General features: G+C 44.5%; 2 protein-coding genes across 3 annotated transcripts in view; one reads left to right on the top strand and one right to left on the bottom strand.

Moving 5' to 3' along the window:
• Positions 1-1,047, top strand: part of LOC120937278 (hydroxysteroid 11-beta-dehydrogenase 1-like protein A) — a 40,109-nt gene extending 39,062 nt beyond the window's left edge. For both annotated transcript variants that reach the window (XM_040350357.1, XM_040350349.1), the window contains one exon: positions 691-1,047. In XM_040350357.1, coding sequence (XP_040206291.1) covers positions 691-905 — 215 coding nt within the window. In that variant the 3' untranslated portion in view covers positions 906-1,047. The remainder of the gene's footprint in view (positions 1-690) is intronic.
• A 5,289-nt stretch (positions 1,048-6,336) lies between these two features.
• On the bottom strand, positions 6,337-21,500 carry PLA2G1B (phospholipase A2 group IB). Its single transcript, XM_040350341.1, has 4 exons — positions 21,392-21,500; positions 14,973-15,132; positions 8,672-8,799; positions 6,337-6,515 (listed from the first exon to the last, which is right to left on the bottom strand). The coding sequence occupies exons 1-4, from the start codon at positions 21,423-21,425 to the stop codon at positions 6,397-6,399; spliced, it is 441 nt and encodes a 146-aa protein (XP_040206275.1). The 5' UTR covers positions 21,426-21,500; the 3' UTR covers positions 6,337-6,396.
• Positions 21,501-22,976: the final 1,476 nt, after the last annotated feature.

Here is a 22,976-nt window from a genome sequence, read left to right as displayed (position 1 = left end):
AGCACCCATCCTCACCAGGAGCACCCTTCCAGATGGCTCAGACTCAACCATGGGCCGGCCCCCAGTAACTGTCGGGCAGCACGTTGTGTCTATAAAAATGCTATAGTCTTCAACACCAGTTGAGAAGACTTTTCAGCAAATATGCTAAGGATGCACACATTTTATATATTCTGCGCCTTCCTGTGACTTGCGATAATCCAAGGGCTGTTAGAAAATAAAAAGTCTGTACAAGCTGGTACAAGCTGGTGTGATGCTCCCATCCTTTCAAACTTCAACACGTGCCTCTGGGGGTCCAGCAAGACTCTACAGTTGCTGCTGAGCAGTTTTTAGGACCACAAACCACCCATTGCATTTGCATAAAGTTCATTGCTCCTGCATCACAAAGATTGAGATAATCCATGACTTATTTACCAACTATTGTATTGTGCGGTTTGCAAGGGGAGCTCATTTGCATATTCCAGACTACGCAGTATAAGAAAACATTTTACTAGCACAGGCAAAAAAATGTACATGGCACTTTTTTTCCCTAATTTTGGAGTATGTTCTTTAAAATACCCAAGTAACAATACATAGGCCACTTGTGTTTAGATAATATTTGCTTATTCTGGAGTTCAGCTTTAACACTTACATCATTGTTGCTTTTAAATATTAGAGAGTAATAAAAATGTCAATAATGTAATTTTTTTTCAGAAAATGCTGTAAAAAAAGTGGGTGACAAAATAACCATGACAGCATCATCGAAAGAGGACTGTGCTGAAGAGGTGGTGAAAGCGGCAGTCTTGAGACGGCCAGAGCTATTCTACCCATACTGGGGAATTAAGCCATTGGTTTTAATTCGAGACTTCGCTCCAACTCTGATGGGAAATATCCTGGATAAGTTTTATGTTCTGGAGAACATCCAGTGAGCTGGGGTCTTACACAGAACAGTTTTTTTTTACAGCTTTGCTATCTGAACAAATAAAGGAAAACAGTTTAACTACTTCAATACCAGGCACTTCCACCCCCTTCCTGCCCAGGCCAATTTTTAGCTACACAGTACCCACATTTTTTTTTATCATTTTGTTCCCACAAATAGAGATTTCTTTTGGTGGTATTTGATACCTGCTGGGGTTTTTATTTTTTGCGCAACAAATAAAAAAGTCTGAAAATGTCTTTTTTTCTTTGTTTCTGTTATAACATTTTGTAAATAAGTAAGTTTTTTCCTTCACTGATGGGCACTGATGAGGCTGCACTGACGGACACTGATAAGGAAGCACTGATGGGCACTGATGAGGTGGCACTGATGAACACTGATAATGGGCACTGATAGGCGGCACTGGTATGCAGCACTGATGGGCACTGATAGAAGGTACTGATGGGTACTCATAGGCAGCACTGATGGGTACTGAAAGGCTGCACTGATGGGTACTTATGGGTGGTACTGATAGGTGGCACGGATGGGCACTGATAGGTGGGCACTGATGGACACTGATGGGTGGCACTGATGGACACTGATGGGTGGCACTGCTGGGCATCACTGATAAGGAGACATCTGGCAGGCATTCACAGTGGCCACTGACTGGCACCATTTGTGGGCAGTGATTGGCATCTTTTAGGGCACTGTGTGGCATCCCTGGTGGCCTGGTCATCCATGTGTGGTGGGGGCCGTGGTGGTCCTGGTGGCATTCCTGGTGGTCCAGTGTGGGCATCCGCGGCTGCTGCACTGATAAACAATCAGCGCAGACCCCCCCTGTCAGGAGAACCACCGATTGGCTCTCCTCTACGCGTGTCTATCAGACACAAGCGAGAAAAAGGAGATAAATGGCTCTTTCTGTTTACACTGTGATCAGTTGTGATTGGACACGTCTGATCACGTGGTAAAGAGCCTCCGTCATATGACGCCCAGTCAGGATAACTGATAACTGAAACCACTGCCCAGCCGTCATTCTGCTATAGGCCCGGTCGGGAAGTGGTTAAAAAGATTTGGATTTTACACTCCCCATACATTATCCATAGATGATTTCGAGGGGGGGGGGATTGGGGGCTTGTCTCCAGAAAGACTAGTGCCCCATCGTTGATGTCAATCAGGGGTCAAGTCCTGGGGGAAAAAGTGTGGGAACTCCCACCCAAGATCCCCTCCCCCACCAAAAAAAAAAAATGATACGCTCATCGAGGAAGTAACGGAATACCCGCACACCACCAGATTAATCCATATACAGGAAGCGGCCAGTAACAAAGGATTACTAAGGTTCGCCTGCCCCTGACAGTGACTCGAGCTGGGCATCGCCATTTAGTGAAGGATTGGCTCGGGCGGCTCGGCTGCTCTCGTCCTGCAAAGGGAACTGCGTTCCTGCTGTGAAAAAAGTGCAGGAACTCCGTTCCCACACGTTCCTGCAGGACTTGAGCCCTGATGTCAATGGAAAGAATTGTACCCTTTTGATAGTGTCAGTTGGAGGAATAGTGCCCCATTGTGTCAGCAAGAATGATACTCTAAGGAGATTCAGCTGTCACAAGAGCTGACCGTCCATAATACACCCCCGCTCATTGTGATGTTTTTTCACAGCTTTCTTGACGATTTCCAAATGACGTTGCTTTATCTTTAACTTTTGGGGTCAATCTAATGCCTGTCTGTGACTGATGGCAAGGACATGCCTCTTAGACTATGAGCGTTTATGTTTTTTTTTTTTTTTTTACAAATCTTTTATTTATTCAAAAGACAAATTCCATGACATTGGAAAAACAATGGCAAGAAAGGATAAATAGCATGCTACAAAAAAAAATTGTATGACTTTAGTACAACCAGCCGGCCCATAGATGGATCGAAATGGTAGAATTTTTGTCACTGTATGGTTGGCTTAACTGTGAATGTGGTTTTCACTGGGGAAAAAACATACATTGTAATGCGCATATGCTAAGCACTAACTAAACCTGCTTAATAAGTCTTGGATTCCAGGTCTGGGTGAATTTTCAAGTGGAATTCCAGGCAAAACCTAAAACTGTACCCTCCCCCCTCCCAACACCTATACTAACTATCCTGTGGAAGAAATATATTTTTAGGCTACTCCAGTCCAGTTCAACCCCCCCCCTCCCCCTCCCTGTCAGCCAACAGCGGCTGCAGGGCAGAGGAGGGAACACTGATGGCTGGCGGGCCATTAAAGCCTATGGGTGTGGTCACTCTCCCAGGCATTACCAACTGTTGTGGTAACGCTCTCACCTATCCTCTGCAGCCATGCTAGCTAACACAGGGCAGGTCACGTGACTAGACTGGAGTGGTCTGAGAATAGGTAAGTGTACAGATCTTTCTTACACAGGTTAGTCAGAATAGGTGTTAGGAAGGGGAAGGGTTTTAAGGGCAAATAGGTTTTACATTGAATTCCACTGTAAGGGTATAGGGTGTTGGGTATTAAGGGTCTACTGGTATATGGCCAGCTTTACTACTCTTCCTCTAATGTGGAGAACTGTTGCTTGGGGATTGAACACTCAGGCACCCAGTTCTTTCACATGTGGTGAGAAAGAGGGGAATTTACTAAGACTGGAACACACAGGGGGTTATTTACAAAAGGCAAATCCACTTTGCACTACAAGTGCAAAGCACACTTGAAATTGCACTGAAAGTGCACTTGGAAGTGCAGTCGCTGTAAATCTGAGAGGGACATGCAAGGAAAAGAAAAAACAGCATTTTAGCTTGCACGTGATTGGATGATAAAATCAGCAGAGCTTCCCCTCATTTCAGAACTACCCCTCAGATTTACAGCATCTGCACTTCCAAATGCACTTTCAGTGCAATTTCAAGTGCACTTTGCACTTGTAGTGCAAAGTGACTTTGCCTTTTGTAAATAACCCCCACAGAATCTAGAGCTGTTGTTTATGGCAACCAATCAGCTTCTAGTTTTAATTTTCAAAGCTTAACTGAACAAGCTGAAAATAGATGCTTGTTGGTTACTATGCACAGCTTCTCCAGATTATGTCTGCTGCATTTTTAGCAAATTCCATTCATTGAGTCCTTAGTACTGTGTAAGCCGCAAGTCGTGACTTGAAGTTTACATAGGGTTTCTTCTCATATCTCCTAGAGCCTAAAGCAGTGCTTCTCAAATACTGGGGCGCGCCCCCCTGGGGGGCTCGTTTGACCTGGCAAATACTGCATACTGCAGAGAGAGGGAGCAGCGCGGCGCGATCACTTGAGATTGTCCCAGCGCAGCCCCAGTAGCAGCCCGACGCGGAGGACCACGTGACCCTTTCGAGGAGAACAGACCCGTAGCAGCAATTATCCCCCGTTTCCAGCCCGTGCAGCACCTCCGCACCGCTCACCACACAGATGCTCTGATCCTCTGAGTTATCGCTCCAGCCTACCAACTCGGCACTCCGCCCATCTTGTTCCACATGGGCCAAGCCTCCAATCTTCCATCCAATCCCGCACCAGCACTCTGCGAGTCCTGACACCGCTCCTCCGCTCAGCGTCAGTGAGACGTCCTGCACAGCCTGAGTGGAGCGCGCGACTCGATTGCCCATGGTGCACAGGGACTGACAGCGTCCTCTCACCCACGGCCGACGGAATGTCCCTTCACCTGAAGGCCTACACATCCATCTGGGTCATGGTAAGACAATTTTATAGACAAAAGATACTATTTACAGTCGTGCGGGGGGGGGGGGGGCCCGAAATGTTTTCTTCTTCATAGGGGGGGCATGACAGAAAATAATTGAGAAGCACTGGCCTAAAGAGAACAACGAGGAACCAAAAAAATGTATTGCTAAATATGTGCAGCTGGGAAATGCAGAAGGTAAGTAAATTGCAGTGGCACTGTTCTGCTGAGCTGTCTCCAAACATGCAGATGTACATGACATGAGAATTATTTTCCAAGATTTTGGACTTTGTTACCCTTTTTGGGCAAATCTGTGCTCAAAACTATAAACTTGCCAGACTCAGACACATGCTACTGCTTGGCCCTATGGCCTACACATCCTTTGTGATGTGGAAAGCCACCACTTTCCTTTTTCTGCTGATGCATATGGTCCAAGTATTTGGAGGTAAAAATTCCCTATCCAGATTAATGCTTCTACACCTGAAGCCCCGTACACACGGTCGGACCTTTGTCTGACCAAAATCACATCGGAATTCCATCGGAGTAAAAGAGATCATGTTCTCTATCTAAACTCCGACGGAATTCCTTGGAATTCAGTTGGACTTTTTCCATCGGAAATTCCGATTGTGTGTACGGGGCATAAGAATGGAAGATTTTTTCTGCAATCGTTGCAATCGAAGCAATTCCAAGATATTGTTGTCTGAACACACTTACACAGCCTAACTCAGATGGGTGATGGTAAGTACCGTATCTCTTGTTCTTTCTTGGTCCAGCTGAAAAATGTGTTGTATTAAAGTGAACCTGTCATCCTTTCTGAAAATAAAAATGGTGCCTGCTAGCCCTTGTCCTGAAAAGTTTACTCGTTGCTCTGTCTGAGACTGCTTTCCATTGCTAGTGAGGCCTTGACTTTCCCAATCATAGGCCTACAGTTAGTGGCCCAGATTCTCAAAGGAGATACGACGGCGTATCTCCAGATACGCCGTCGTATCTCTGAGTCTGAGCCGTCGTATCTATGCGCCTGATTCTTAGAATCAGTTACGCATAGATTTGTATTAGATCCGACCGGCGTAAGTCTCTTACGCCGTCGGATCTTAACTGCATATTTACGCTGGCTGCTAGGGGCGTGTACGCTGATTTACGCCTAGAAATATGTAAATCAGCTAGATACGCGAATTCACGAACGTACGCCCGGCCGACGCAGTACAGATACGCCGTTTACGTTAGGCTTTTCCCAGCATAAAGTTACCCCTGCTATATGAGGCGTACATGCGGCGTACCAATGTTAAGTATGGACGTCGTTCCCGCGTCGAATTTTGAAACTTTTACGTCGTTTGCGCAAGTCGTTCGGGAATAGGGCTGGGCGTCATTTTCGTTCACGTCGAAAGCATTGGCTTCTTGCAGGTAATTTGGAGCATACGCACTGGGATACTTTCACGGACGGCGCATGCGCCGTTCGTAAAAAGCGTAATTTACGTGGGGTCACATAAAATTAACATAACACACGCCCACATCTACCACATTTGAATTAGGCGGGCTAACGCCGGCCTATTTACGCTACGCCGCCGCATTTTTCGTTTGAGAATACGGCACTTGCCTGTAAAAGTTGCGGAGGCGTAACGTAAATAGGATACGTTACGCCCGCACAAAGATACGCCGCTGTACGTGAATCTGGGTCAGTGACTTTATACATATACCATGAGTCTGGAGGAGGAATTAGAATCAATACACAGAAGTCAGAAAATAATTTCCACAACACACATAGTAGATGCTATAGACATTTTGGTATTATTAATAACTGTTTATTAGTTCTTAAATCAGTATATATGACTAACAGAGATTAACAGTTTTTGTTTTTGTCCAGATCTTTGTAGGCTGGGTTGTATGGAGCTTTGGCAAAGCAATTTGCAGCTACCCTGTCACAATTGCAGATAAACTGAGCGCAGGCATCACTAGAAGCTGTGAAGAGACAATAACACGTTAACAAACATCGTCAAACCATAAATATAGGATTTAGTTTTGGGGTGATAATGCATCTCTGACAGCCTATTGTACTGTAACGTAGGTGCAGAGGTAAAGAATGATGCTGTTCCCCGGTCATTGCAGGTGCCACTAACTTGCCATTGTGTTGAATACCTGTGGTTTCTGTCATTGCCTTGTACATACTCCAGTGACATACGAGCCAATGAGAGGGAATACAGGGTGCAGTATGAGTAGCAGGTCCTCAAACATCTGGAAGTGTGAAATACCTGCAGTGGCTGAGGAGTAGCGAAATGTATAGATTTGGACAGCTACTATGAAGCTAAGTTATGTCTCATAACTTCTGCTACATTTTCAGTAATATGATTTGTAACAAATTAAACATGTAGATCCCCTGTAGGCTACTACTATTAAAGTGGAAGTAAAGACTATTTTTTAATTTGTACCTACAGGTAAGCCTATAATAAAGCTTACCTGTAGGTACAGTGAATATCTCCTAAACTTGCACTGTTTAGGAGATATTCACACAGCATGCAGCCAGTGACCTCACCGATGCATGTGCTCTGAAGGGATGGCTGTACCTTAAGAGCTTTGTGCCAGAACTGGAGCTCCTGTGCGCACATGCGGGAGTGACATCATCGTGGCCCAGTCCATTCATAGAGCCGAAGTCCACCAAACCGGAAGGAAGACCAGGTGATAATGGAAGCGCCAGGGAGTCATGACAATGACAGCGCTGCGCTAGAGGGCTTTGTGTCCAGGTAAGTCTGTCATGATGTGCTAGTATGAGGTGCATACTAGTACATTATGACTTAAACCTGCAGAGGGGCCTAATTTTTTTTAATTATTATTATGGTGGTTTACTACTGCTTTAAGTACATTTTAGTTTTTGGCCTTTCTGTAGCCAGAGAGCAGCAATTGTTTAGTATTGACTGTTCTAGGTTCTGCTGGTGGCGGCTCAGTTACTTTCTCCTGCATCCCACTTAAACCTGTGATATAGTGGGAGGGTGAGTTTAGAACCAGACCTGCATATTCATGCCTCTTCAGTCAACCTCTGGTCAGGAGAGTGAGTGACCAGCAGGGGGCTAACAGGGGTATAAATAGGTTGGGGCTGAGTACAGCTTCCTCTTGTTCCTGGAGGAGTAGGACCCAGCCTGAGGGGCGAGGCATCCCTTGGAGATCAGCTTCAACATGCAAGAATCCTTTTTGGGGTCCTAGCTGCTGCTTGGGCTTGAGGACCTCTGATCTAGCCTCCTGAACACATGCAGAAAGTTCATCTAAGGAGCCAGGACACAGGCAAATAAATACAAATGCTGTCTGATACTGCATAAGGGAATACAGTATTCAGGGCACATTGAATACAAGCCTTTTTGGACTTTGGAGATTCTCCTTTTCTTCATTTGGGAGAGCTTTTCACAGTACTTCCAGGATTATACTCTGTTGAAGAGTCTGTTTGGAACCAGTTTACCCTTGACTTTAAAGAGGGTGCTTTCACCCTGAAGGAGCAGTTCCTCGTTGTCATTTTGTGAAGCCTCGTACACACGACCAAGGAACTAGACGGGCGAAACACATCGTTTTCCTCGTCGAGTTCCTTGTTAGGCTGTCGAGGAACTCGACAAGGCAAGTTTCTCCATTCCCGTCGAGGAAATAGAGAACTTGCTCTCTTTTTGGCTCGTCAAGTTTCTCGACGAAAATGTACACACGACCGGTTTCCTCGGCAAAAAAATATCTCCCAGCAAGTTTCTTGCTGTTTTTTGCCGAGAAACTTGGTCGTGTGTACGAGGCCTTAGAGGTTTTTCTTGGAGAATCCTAAGGCTCACCCTACCCCTAAGCAAATAAACTGCAAAAATACATTTATGGCCTAAATATTGACTAGAGTGACTGAACTATCGTGTGTCTGGCTGAAACTTGGGATCAAACAACCAGACCAGTCCCAGGTCTGCGCTACAAACATAAAAGAAGATACAGTATACTGGAAAAATGTCTAATCAGATAATTAAAAGAATAGACTTGTTCTGGTTAAATCCTCAATAACTCTAGTCTGAGCACCCCTGAGTTGTAAGCCCAGCAGAGCAGACATCAAAAAGTCTATACCTATAGGCAATTTCATCTATCTATAAGCAAGCCTACATACTTACAGGTACAAGTGATAGATGTTCCTGAGCAGGTGTAAGAGTAGGTTTTTGTATATGGATTATTCGCAATACCACTACAGCTTGACAGAGCATTAGCTTGTGAGTAGCAGTTGTCATGGGTTTGGCAGCATCTGTGTGAACATCAAAACAATTCACTTAAGTTTATGGGAGTTATACTGATAATTGCATAGCACTGTACAGATTAGATTGATGCTTTTACAGTAGAGACCATGTCAATGGTCATTTTTGAAAACCTTGCGTTTTTCATTAAATCACATGTGGCTACGTTCCAATTGAAGATGCAGTGATTGATAAGAAAAAGCTGCATTTGACTTTGCTTGCAAGTCACACAACTCTCAATTGGTCATGCTGCTTTTTTCCGCACTGCACCGCAAATCACATTAGCACTGCAGCAGTAATGGGCAATGAAGAAAACATTTTTTTTAATGTACCCTAGAGGTGACCTGCGTTTGCCGAGAGCAGAAAAACCCAGGTCATTGCACATAGTGTGAACAAGCTTTAAAGTGCACCGTTTGGACTTCCTGTGAAAAAAAAGGGCACCTTTATGGCAGTTATGCACACACGCATTGATTAGGTGCACTTCATCGCAGGACAGACATCTGTAACTACAGCTGTCTGGTGTTCCCTATCTGCTTTTAAATGAAAATAAATGCTTTAAGGTCAGATTAAAGAGAAAAAACAGGTTTCAGAGAGCAGAAACATTGTGTCCTGCCAGGGAAAACAATGCAGATGTGAAATGAAGACACACCAAACCGGGTTCACCAGGACAGGAAAACATTGGCAGCAATTTAAAGCGGAGGTTCACCCTAAAATACAACTTTCTACCATGCCATCCAGCATACTACCATCAGCTACAGTATGCCTTTATTTTTATTTGTTTGCGCTGTACTCACAGTTTAATCCATTAGTTTTGTTTCAGACTCCCCGCGGGGAGTAGGCGTTCCTATGAAGAGGGGAACATGATTGACGACCGGCTATGGCGCGTCACGCTTCCCGAAAATAGCCGGAGTAGGACTTGGCTCTTCACGGCGCTATACGGCGCCTGCGCACAGACTAGGAGCTGACTGCGCAGGCGCCGTGAAGAGCCAAGTCCTATTTCGGCTATTTTCGGGAAGCGTGACGTGCCATAGCCGGCCGTCAATCATGTTCCCCTCTTCATAGGAACGCCTACTCCCCACGGGAGTCTGAAACTTAACTAATGGATTAAACTGTGAGTACAGCTAAAAAAATAAAATAAAGGCATACTGTAGCTCACGCTAGTATGCTGGATGGCATGGTAGACAAAAAATTTTTTTTTTTAGGGTGAACCTCCGCTTTAAGCGGAGCTTCAGGCACCAAAACATTAAAGTGGTTGTAAAGGCAGAAGTTTTGTTTTTTTACAGAGCCTCTTCCCGCTCTCTCTCTCCTCACTGGACTTGGAGGCAAGAGCAGGAGCCATTGGCTCCTGCTACTGTCAATTACAGCCAGTGAGGAGAGAGCTGGTAAGGATTGAGCCCGCATGAGTGGCCCTATAGCGAGCAGCTTGCTATGGGGGAACTTGGCATGGGGGAGGAACCAGGAGCACCAGCGAGGGACCCCAGAGGAGGGGGATGATGGCTGCTCTGTGCTATGGTTTTGGTAACCATCAGGTAAGTTTGACATGTTTTTTTTTTTACTTTAACAATCACTTTAATTTATATATATTCCTCAAAAGCTACAAAGGATATAAATCCACTTACTGTGCACCAAATGCCTTTACAAATTCTGATATTACCTTTTAAAACTAACAGCAACATCATCAATGCAATGTACATAGTCTGTGCGGACAGCAGGGCTGTAGGATAGGGTGACCAGACATCCCCAGTTTCAGGGGACAGTCCCCTGATTGAGGACACTGTCCCCGAACCAAGTCTGTCCCTGGTTTTGTCCCCAGATTGGATTTAATGGGGGCCTGGGGCAATTTCAAAGACAGTCAGTGCATAATTAAAATAAAAAAATTAGAATTACACACCCCCAGCTCCGCCATGCCTACTAGCATAGGGGGGTTGTATTTTTACCATTATCTGTGCCCCTTTCTGATGATCATGTTCTGGTCAGAGTGGAGGGAATATTTCTCCAGTTTTGGGCGCATGCCCATTAATCTTCGCTCGCATGTTATTCTGCCTTGGCTCAAATCCTGGCCAGCCACCTGCCTATCTCCTTGCCTTCCCTGGCGGAGTGATCTTCTCCACTCACCATCCAGTAGTAGCCGGGGCCCGAAGAGTAAGACTTTAGAGGCGGGTGGCGACGGGCAGAGAGTCACTGATTGTTGCCATTACTAGTAAAGAAAAAATATGTCCCCGGATTTCATTTTAAAAATCTGGTCACCTTACTGTAGGAGGAGCCCAGCAGGCCCACCCACTACAGGCTGCCTGTAGAAAACTACAGGAGGGGGCAGAGATAAGCCACCCTGGATAAGGAGGGATAGTAGAAGTGATTGGTCTTTTTTTATAGGAAGCTCCTACACAAAGGCAAAATGTCACACTGGATTACTGCACAGATCTGGGAGAAGTTCACAAAGCACCAGAGCCGTCTTTAATGTGGAGCAAAAGGCACAGCTGCCCTGGGCCCAGTCATTGTTGTGGGGCTTGAAGGAGCTGCCCCTTGACCCTGTGCTGCCCACAAAACGTTTTCCTGGTGTAGCTGGCAGCCAATCCTCTTTCCCCTCGACTCATCTGCCCACTCTCTGCGCTAGTTTACTGTGCATGCAGCCAGCTGTGCTGTAAAAGGGGAGAGGCGAGCTTCGGGTTGTCCGTGTAACACCCCTCCCTACTGTCAGCAGCACAGAGATTAACCACAGGAGTGGGCTCTGTGTAAACCCTGCTTACTGTCCACTTTTTTTCCACTGCTGGGATGTACACAGAGAGTAGATGGTGTGTGGACTCTTCCCCCCCTTTCTCCTCTCAACAACGTGGGGGTGGGGGGCAGATTAATAAAACAGAGAGAGGAACCAAGCAGGACCCTGTGAAGTGGCAGGGCCTGTCTGCAATAATTCCAGCTCACCGCCTGTTCTGCCGCTTCTCCCTCCCTCCTAAAATAATGGAGGATGCTCCTACCAGGATTCTAACTTTTGATGATCTACACTCCTCTCACAATATCCCTTTGCGAAAACATTATAGATATTTTTCAATCAGACATTTTCTTCAGCAATTTATTAAATCTCGCCCTACTCCATATACTTTGACTTATTTTGAGAGCCTATGCAGGGCTAAACCCCACTCCCCGGGCATTATATCCCTGATATATTCTTCTATAATTTCAACTAAAAAAAACCCCGTTCAGGATGCATCAGCTTCAATGGGAAAAGGAACTAGGGAGGCAGTTAGACCCAGAGGACTGGCAAATAATGACCATAGCTCTTTCAAAGAGTTCCCAAAACGTCCTTATCGTGGAGAATGCCTTCAAAGTATTGTATAGGTGGTACTACACGCGGCTTGATTGGCCCAGTTTGTCCCAACTTGCTCTCCTCTGTGCCTTCGGGGGTGTTCACAAGAAGGGACAATGGCACATATTTGTCCAAGGGCATGCAGGCTATGGGTCAGAATCTATACCCTTTTTCGCAATCTATTTCATATTGACCTCAAAAGGGATCCCTATGAAGCCCTACTAGGCAAGCCAATTGATGAACTACTTCGCCAGGAAAGGCAACTGGCCCAACATCATTTAGCTGCGACTAAATTAACGATTGCCAAAGCATGCCTAGCCTTGAGGTTGTCAAAAACCGCATGAACGATATTATGGTAAATTAAAAATTACCGGCCATTCTCTTGGATACGCATGATAAATTTCTCTGAGTTTGGCAACCGTGGATCACATGTTCTCAACCCTCCCGTTTCGATAGTACGCTCGTTTCAATTTAACGCTTCCCTGACACATTCCCCGTGGACCCTTCTCTCTCCTCTTTCTTTCCTTTTTGGCCTTTTCTCTTTCTTTCATGTTTCTTCTCTTCCCTTCTTTTGTTCTCTTTCTCCTTTTCCTTTTCTGTTAAATATGCTTTGTGCATTAAGTTAATATGGATATCGGGCTAACAGGTATTGACCTGGTCCGGATGGTTATATCGATAATATTGCTTTTTATGTTATCTTTACATTTTCCCCCCTTTTTTTTTTTTGTTCTACTCTCTCCAACTGGGTGACACTATACTATGCACGCCTTCGCTCAGATATCTCAGATTCAATATTTGGTCATTTAGGTCTGTAGACACGTTATGACCTCCAGGATACCCCGAAAGGCTGCTTTTGGACTCTCCCTTACATTCCTACTTTGCGACCTGTGCAAGGTTATTGTCTATGTTCTCTTTTTTTTATTATTATTATTTGTGCTTTCTTTTGTTAATCATTTTTTGACCTCATGTTTCACCACAATGACCACTTCTTTCACTCTCCTCTCCACTATCCCTTCCCCCACTTTATTTTATTTATAGCCTATGTTTGTCACTTTTTGTCTTTTTTGTTTGTGCACGTTTTGTGACACTGTGTGATCAGTAGGGTGCCGGTCCTCGGGCCAGCCCTGAACGTCTTGGGAGTGGGTGGACATGGCCTTCTGGCTTAGTTCGCCTGCTCTCAGGGGGTCTTCCTTCGGGGGAGGCCCACCTAGTACTGGGAGGGTTCTGTTTCGGCAGTCCCTCCGAGGAAGTTGGGTCCGTGTCGGCTTCGGTTGCTCGGACCACAGTACCTCAGTCCCCGTCTGGAGCCTAACGCCCCGGGGGATCAGGGTTATGGGTCCTTTCTTCACAGGAGGACCACTTGATGTTGCACCCGATTGCACGTTTTTGTGAACACTCTTTATGTGTGTGCACATTTTTTCTGCACCGGGTGGAGTTTTTGGGTGTGTTCACACGCCATAGGCTTTTCAAAAAAAAAAAATTTTTGGACCTCATGTCTGTTTACTATAAGCTGTAACCATTCCATTGCTGTCTGTATATGTTGGATTGTCTATTAATAAAACTTTTGTAAAAGAAAATAATGGAGGATGAATTGCAGCCCCCACTCAAGCTATGCAGCAGTAAGGAGAAGAGAACTGGGGCAAAGTTTTCTCTTCAAGTTGGCTACCAGGACAGAGTCTGTGAGAAGACCATGCTGGGGATGCCATATGAGAGAGAGTGCTTGTTCCAGTGAAAGCTCACTGGCATGTGTGGGACTACCAGAGGGTACAGAGTGTGACCTGAGTGCGGATGGAACGCAGCTGCTGCCTACCAGAGTCACCATGGGCAACCCAGAGTGAGCGGACACCTATTTGGAGGGATCACTTCTGCTGTGTCGCTAGGGTCTAGTGAGAGAGATTTGTGGCCGCTACTTACCTACCATGGGGGAGGGGTTCAAGAAAATGTCTGCCCAGGGTCCAAATTAATATTAAAGCCAACCCTGCAAAGCACCCCAAGACTCAAGGAAAGATACACAGGACTCATGTTTAGATGATATTTAATGAATGCAGAGTTCTTTAAAGCCTCACCGAGGCTCTCAAGCCTCGAACACACGACCGGTTTTCCCGGCAAGAAAACTGCTGGGAGAACTTTTTGCCGTGAAAAACGGGCGTGTGTATGCTCCCTCGCCAGGAAAACTGCCGGGAATCCCGGCGGGAAAAATAGAGAACCTGCAGTCCGCAGTTTTCCTGTCGGGATTCCCGGCGGACTTTATACCGCAGGGAATCCCGGCTGTGTGTACATGGCTTTACCCTTGCCCATTCTAACAAAGTGTTATGGTTGCTTTTTAAAGATATTTATTTTTGTACTTTCAGCCCTTCATTCCTGACTGTAATAAAATCAGAAAGTATATTATTTTCCAACTCTATCCTACTTTAAAAAAAAAATGGGCTTGAGATAGGCTCTGGGCGCTAAACAATATATTTTTCTCCAAAAATAATCCATAAATATCCAATACTTAATGGTCCTTCCTGTAATCTATTTTTGATTGAAATTGTTTGTTACTGTTTTTCTGCCTCTTTGTATCATCCTCTGCAAGCTCCCAAATCACTCCTCTTCCCACTCATTTCTATTTATTTGAAACAAGCAGTGTACATTAGTTGCAGTCATATGCACTGCTCTATGCACACTACACATCCCATAGTCGATTTCGGGAGCAACAAGAGGTTATGTTCCTACATACAGTGGGACCATGGAGAACAAATGTAGCGACCCACTATAAGGAATTCAGATCACAGCAGAAAAAAAAGGAATTAATGGATGTTGAGGACAATAGAAATCTTTTTTGACGTAAGAGTAAATACTTTTTAAACCAGAGTTTCATGTCACTTTACATGTGTTTACCTGTCTAAAGTGTCTTTGGGGGTTCCACCTCCTCCTAATCCGCAGTAACATCCATAGTTGTTAAATTCCGCAAGGGGTGCACTGTTGGGGATGGCACATTTTATCAAACTGTGAAACTGCCACAGTGCCCGATTGTAAGGCGAGGCAGAGGCACAGGATACTAAAACACAAAAATGAATAAATACATCAATAAACACAATTATCTCACAAAATATTTGTGTTGCATTCTATAGCTCTTTTATCACACACAGCCCTGAGTATTGTAGTGGAGTGCCATCTAATGGACAACAGTATGTCAGCAGCTGTTAATTTTGTTTTGATATTCCTAATCCTATAGAATTTTGTTTCCTGCGGAATGCATTTTTTTGTGCATACAAGATGTTTTATTGTAGCATTTTCGCTCAGCTTAAAGTGACACTAAATGTTCACATTTTTTTTTTAAATAACAAACATGTCATACTTACCTCCACTGTGCAGTTCGTTTTGCACCGAGTGGCCCCGATCGTCCTCTTCTGGGGTCCCACGGCGGCTCTCGCGGCTCCTCCCTGCAAGAGCTAACCCCCTCTGGGAATCTCTCTCCCGAGGGAGTTACCTTGCGGGCGCGCTCCGTGTCATATAATCGGTGTCCATACCTGCCGATTGTATGACTCGGCCCTGCCCCCCACATCATTGGATTTGATTGAAAGCAGCAGGAGCCAATAGCTGTGCTGCTATTAATCTATCCAATGAAGAGACGATCAGCCAGGTGGAAAATGACACAGGATCGCGCCCTTGGAAATTCGGGGCTCGGGTAAGTAAAACGGAGGCTCGGGGGGCCACTCACTGCAAGGTATTTTTTCACCTTAATGCATAGGTGCATTATGGTGAAAAAACTCAAAGCTTTACAGTCCCTTTAAGTCAGTGTTCTCTGAAGTGCGGCCCAGGGGCCTGATGTAGCCCTTTGCTTGTTTTTATCCAGCCTTTGTGGCATTATTTCCCCCCACTGTCCCCAACAGTCGGCTATAGTTCTGCCGATTCTATTCCTCCTGCTGATACAGATGATGGGGCATTAGTCCCCTCACTGACACCAACAATGGGACACTTTTCCTCCCACTGACACCAATGATGGGTACTATGGGGCACTATTGCTCCTCCTAATACTAAAGATGGGGAACTGTGCACTCCCACTGACACAATGTCATTTTCTACTCCCACTGGCCACAGTCTGGCTCCCCTAAAGTTTGAAGGACAATAAACTAGCCCTTTGTTTAGAAAGTTTGAAGACCCCTGGCTTAAGCCATACATTTTCACTGGTACTAATGGTAAGACATACACATATTTGGGCTTCCATTTGGACATTTCTTGTCCTGGTCACACCTGGGTTTTAGGACAGAAAATGAAGGGAGAATTCTTAGGTGGGGGCATAGCAAAAAATGGGCTAATGGTCCGAAAACTTCTCTACTCTACTAAAAAAATATTTGTATCTACAGTATGTTGGAGGGATTTTCCCAACTTTATGTTCCTGTGACAGGACAGGAAATTAGGGAAATCTCACAAATGTGCACACAGGTTCTATCTTCCCTATATCCAAAACTAAAAAATAAAGCAAAAATCATTCCAACAAGATAATTTTAAAACACAGATAAACCATGAGCTGTACCAAGCATACAGTACTTATTAGAGTATTATAGAGTTCAACCTCTATAACGACTAATGTATCACCTTTACCTTAAGCAGTCTTCTTTGGAAGGTGCTTTGGCATCATGGGTGTTTTTTGAGGGACTTCTGCGGCAGATTACAGAGCCTGATCAAAGTGGCTTTAACCTTGGCATCAGTCGCACCATTGGCAATGGAAGTGTGCCTTCTGGGACTCATAGAAACCATTATACCGACCAGAGCTAAGCACACACTGATTGGCTTATTACTTGTTTACACCATATTGCAATGCAGTGGAAAAAACCCACTTCCCGTCGTTAGTACAGTGGAAACGTTTGGTGAATAACAGCCTTCCTCTGTATAAAGATACTTACGTAAATAGAGGCTGTCCACAAAGGTACAATAAAGTTTGGAGTACATGGTTGGCTGAACCTGAAATGACCTAATGGATGGGGGTTCTGTACTGATAGATTGCTAATATATTGGCCAACATCTGGGAGTGGTTTGTAATGTAAGGACCTAATGAGGCATTTCCCAAGTGTTTCCCATGTGTTTTTCCAACTGTTACACCCACGTATGCAGAATTGTACTGTAACACCACCACACTTAAGTTGTGTGTGTTTTGTTTTTGTCTATAAAATATGCAATAAAAATAATAATTAAAAAAAAAAAGTGGCTTTAACCTTACAGGGTAAAGCTATGGCTATATGCTGGACCATCAGCCCAGGTTCTGGCAGAATAATGAAGCTGGTTATACACTCGTTGAATTTCCTGAGGAACGAGACAAAATTCATTCAGTGGGTGGCCCTGTCCCTTCTGGCATCCCTTGATTGAAAAATCGAAGGATGTGGATGGAAAATTGTCAACCAAAACGCAGCTGAATCTAATCAGATGTAGCCACTGTTAGTGTTTTATGTACAGGGCCATAACTATGGCCATACTTTTCATCCATGAGCTCTCAAACTCTAGCAGGAACCATAAGGAGGAAACCCTTTGCCTTTAAAAAGGTAGCCTTAACAGTCAGAATGGGAATTGAAGCCCGATGACAAGTAGCTCTAGGTCAGGGGTGTCCAAACTTTTTTCAAAGAGGGCCAGATTTGAGGAAGTGAAAAACATGCGTGAGGGCCGACCATTTTGCCTGACATTATTTGAACCCTTAAAATTCGGTCTAAGTGTGTTCATCCGAGCAACTAATACACGGTCCAACAAGACTGTGGCGGTGTGTGGTGAAGAGATGAGCTCTGTGTGTTATTTGGATATACTGTATACAGGGCAGGACTTAGGGTGGTGGGGGCCCCTGGGCTTGAGTGTTGAAGGGGCCCCCTGGAGCCGAGAATTGGGGGGGATCGAAGTTGTTGAGCGGGGGGGGGGGCGAATTGAAGTTGTTGAGCGGGGGGGAGCACATTAAAGTATTTTGCAGTTGTTGAGGGGGGGGGGGAGTGCCTCTCACCTGTGCCAACAGCCGGGGCCACAGACTGTCATTAGCCCGGCTGTCGGCTTTCTTCCCTTCAGCAGCCACAGTCCTCCACACACCACTCCGGTTCCTCCTGCTTCCGTGCTGCCTCCTCTTGCAGTGCGGGAAAATCCCTTTTGCGGGACTACGGGAAGGTCCCACAGATTCCGTGCGTGATGGGAGGTATGCGCAGGGCCGCCATCAGGAATTTTGGGGCCCCTTGCACAGCTTAAGGCATGGGCCCCCTGAAGCAGAGAACCTAGGGGGGGTGGGGGTGCTGCCGCAAATTGAGAAGCGGGGGGGCCTTTACAAAAAAAAAGAAGAAATAAAGAAGAAAACAAATATATATAAATATATGTAGCCACCCGGGGCCCTGGGGACCTCTGGGCCTTTTAATAAAAAGAAAAAATAAACCTCTGGGCCCTTTAATAATAAAAAAAAAAACATTTATAAAAAATACATTAAAAAAAGGGAGGTTGCCAAACCCGGGGGCCCTGGGGACCTCTGGGCCCCTGGGAACCTCTGGGCCTTTTAATAAAAAATAAAAAAATAAACAAAAATAAAAAAATAAACATTTATAAAAAAAATAAAAAAAGGGGGGGTTGCCACATGGGGCCCTGGGGACCTCTGAGCCCTTTAATAAAAAAAAATATATATATATATATAAAAAAAAATGTAATTTTTTTTATAAAAAAATAAAAAAGGTGGGTTGCCATCCGGGGGCCCTGGAGACCCCTGGGCCCTTTAATAATAATAATAATAATAAATATATATATATATATATATATATATATATATATATATATATATTATATATATAAAAATAAAAAATATATAAAAAAAAACATTTTTTTACAAAAAATAAATAAAAAAAAGGGGGGTTGCCGTCCGGGGCCCTGGAGACCCCTGGGCCCTTTAATAATAATAATAAAAAACAAATATATATATATATATATATATATATATATATATATATATATATATATATATATATATATATATATATATATATATACATATATATATATTATATATATAAAAATAAAAAATATATAAAAAAAAAACATTTTTTTACAAAAAATAAATAAAAAAAAGGGGGGTTGCCGTCCGGGGCCCAGGGGGCCTCCGGGCCCCTGGACCCCTAAAAAAAAAAAAAAAAAAAAAAAAAAAATTTTTTTTTTTTTTTTTTTAAAGGGGGCCCCCTATTGGGTGGGGCCCCTGGGCTTGAGCCCAGTCAAGGCCAATGGTAAGTCCGGCCCTGACTGTATATATCTCTTTTGTGGCCCCAACGAATCCCAGAGCGCTGTTCAGGACTAAGGATGAGCTTGGGCGTGTTATTTGGATATACCATATTTATCGGCGTATACAGGGCCGATCCTCCCTATAGGCTCACTATGCAAGCCGCTTAGGGCCCCGCAAAGCTGCAAAGGGCACCCCAAATTACTAGAGGCCCCGCCTTGTGAGAAGTTATTTTTGCCCCCTCACCCCGTTTCTAAACTCGCTGGCTGAGTCATTTCCGACAGCAGAACACCCCCTCCCCCCGCTTCTCAACTTTCTTTTATGTGACATGTCACTGTCGTCAGGGCCCCCCGCTTCTTGATTTTAATGTGCCATGTCATTTTGCTTAGGGGCCCCAGGGAGGTCAGGATCGGCACTGGGCGTATAACACGGACAGGCTTACCATTGAGATAAAAATCAGCCTCACCAATGCCTAGAATGCAGCCTTACCAATGCCATCAGTACAGCCTGATTGATGCCCATCTGCAGCCTCAGAGGGGACAGGGAGGGGGCGGGACAAGTGCCGTCAGATTACAAACAGGAGAATTTCTTATTTACTCAGTGGCCTCTTTAATACAAAGTCCCGCCTTCTATGATAAACAGAACAGTCATCCAATGGCATCCCAGGAAACGAGACTTCCTTTTACAGACGCCCCTGAGTAAACAGGAGATTCTCTTCATGTAATCTGACAGCGCACGTCCTGTCCCCTCAAAATATACGGTATATATCTTTTGTGGCCCCCCAGGGCATAGGGCACATGTGAGGCTGCATTGAATGTATATATCCAAATCCCCAGGGGGGCCATATTAAATCACCAGGGGGGCCGCAATTGGCCCGCGGGCCGGACTTTGGACATGCCTGCTCTAGGTGGTCAGCATGCCTATGGGCATAAAATGAAGCTGGCATAAGTTTTAATACAAAGGGAATCAGGATTTCCTAGGGGGTGAAGGCACATTAGGTAAGGTTATGACATAAACTACTGTAGTAACTATTCTTGATTCAGATCTCGATCAGTTTTAGAAATACCTTCACAGTTCCAAGACATAAATACTCTCTGAATTAATTTTAAGAATTTTGGGCCAGATTCAGGTAGGGAGCGCGTATTTGTGCGCGGGCGTAGCGTATCTTATTTACACTACGCCTCCGCAACTTTGACAGACAAGTGCAGTATTCACAAAGCACTTGCTCTGTAAGTTGCGACGGCGTAGCTTAAATAGGCCGTTGAAGATGTGGGCGTGTTTTATGTACATTTATTGTGACCCCGCGTAAATGATGCTTTTTCCGAATGGCGCATGCGCCGTCCGTGAAAGTGTCCCAGTGCGCATGCTCCAAATTAACCCGCAAAAAGCCAATGCTTTCGACGTGAACGTAAATTACGCACAGCCCTATTCGCGAACGACTTACGCAAACAACGTAATCGACGGAAAATTCAATGCTGGCCCGACGTCCATACTTAACATTGGCTGTGCCTCATATAGCAGGGGTAACTTTACGCCGGAAAAAGCCTTACGTAAACGGCGCATCTGTACTGCGACGGCCGGGCGTACGTTCGCGAATAGGCGTATCTAGCTGATTTACATATTCTAGGCGTAAATCAGTGTACACGCCCCTAGCGGCCAGCGTAAATATGCAGTTAAGATACGACGGCGTAGGAGACTTACGCCGGGCGTATCTTAGTCAAATCTATGCCTAACTGATTCTAAGAATCAGGCGCATAGATACGACGCCGCACACTCAGCGATACGACGGCGTATCTGGAGATACGCCGTCGTATCTCCTACCTGAATCTGGCCCATAGTGCATACAAGGCAACCAACAAAAGGTGTAAAACATCCCTAAAACAAGAATAGGACTGTTAACTGGCTACAGTAAATGCTTGGTTATCTCCGCCAAAGGCATGCTGCTAAGCAATGCTTTACTTTAACATATATCATACGTTATGTTTTATTTCTTTCAAGCCCATTAAATTCAGCTTATAGTAACCGTGCAATAAATTGTACTCATATGGCATACTAATGCAAATTTTGTTAATTTTAAAGTAGAGTAACTTACCTGCCAGGAGAACGGCAAGGATACGGAGCATCATGGTGACGAACTCAGAACACTTTCTAACTTTGCTCCTTAAATAGTGAAAGGCTGGCCTTCAGATTCCAGGGACATCAAACGCTAAGAAAAGATTGCTGCCAAGTGCACATTTTCTCAGCTGTATTATGTCAGGTATTACCTTGAACTTGTTTATTCTCTTTATAAGAAGTCCAATATTTATCGAGAACAGTCCACTTTGCAGTGGAGATAGTAGACCTCATAACACCATATTTGAGTTCAGCTATAATTTATTATTGCAGTCTAGTCTGTTCTATCTGTGACAGGTGTGCTTACAAATAAGGCACATTATTTATCTATTACTGCAAAATGAATTCTGAAAATATTTTTCCAAATTTTAAAATGCTTGTTTTTACATATTTACATATAAATAAAGATTTTGTGTATTAACCACTGCAGAAAAGTATGTACTGTATGTTGCATTTTAACAGTCCTCAGATGTGGTGAAAACATATTTTTTTTCTTTTTCAGGCTTTCAATTTTTTTTTAAACTGGTAATCTTGCCAGTAAGACACTGTCTGTCCTACACCAACAACACTCACCTGTATTGTATATATTGGGGAATATTTGGCAGAGCAGTTTTTTCTGCTCACTCCTGAATTGGATAACAAAACACTTCCCCTTATTTTTATCTCCATTGCATTAGTAGTGTTCTGTAGTACACAAAGAGAACTGGGCAGGGCTAGAAACATTGGCAGTTCAGTGCCGCATAGGCACTGTCAACAGGAAGTTATGGGCTCACTGGACTTCAGTCAAATCAACATGTTTTACACTTATCACTTATTACCGTATTTTCTGGCTTATAAGACGACCTTTTGTCCTTAAAAATATCCCCCAAAAATCGGTACCTGTATGCAGAGTCAGACTGCGGGCGTCCATTGTTCAAAAGCCGCGCCTCCTATTTGTCCTGTTCCGTGATAGGCGGAGCACTCAGTTTCCCAGCAGAGCCTGTGTTCAGTGTTCCGCCCATCTGTGATAGGCGGAACACTGAACACAGACTCTGCTGGGAAACTGAGTGTTCCGCCTATCATGGAACAGGACGAGGAGGAGGTGTGGCTTTTGAATAATGGACGCCCAAAGTCTGACTCTGCATAACAAGGATAAGATATGGAGATCGGCACAGTGAGGTATGCAATGGGCACAGAGAGGTAGGCAATGGGCACAATGAGGAGAGTCGGAAGGGGGTCATCTTATAAGGTGAGTATATCCCAAAAACAAGTATATTTTAAATAGAGATGGTCCCCAGGTTACAAACAAGATAGGGTCTGTAGGTTTGTTCTTAAAGGGGGGGTTCACCCTAATGTATAACATAAGCTTTTTTTTTTGCAGTTTTTGCACAATTCGTTTTAATTTTTTTTTTTAAACGATTGCATACCTTGGTTCTGTCTTTGTAAGCTGCCACTTCCTGGTTGGGATCCCGCGGGAGTGGGCATGTCCCTTCGTCGCCGCATTGTTTGCTGGGATTCCTCTGCAGGGTCTCGTGACACTGCAGAGGAGAAGAATCTTTTTACTGCAGCATGGCAAATCTCGCGTG

Source organism: Rana temporaria, chromosome 1 (assembly GCF_905171775.1).
Source record: "Rana temporaria chromosome 1, aRanTem1.1, whole genome shotgun sequence".
NCBI lineage: Eukaryota > Metazoa > Chordata > Amphibia > Anura > Ranidae > Rana > Rana temporaria.
The sequence above is the reverse complement of the archived record's forward strand: the minus strand, read 5'-3'. Positions and strand labels throughout refer to the sequence as shown.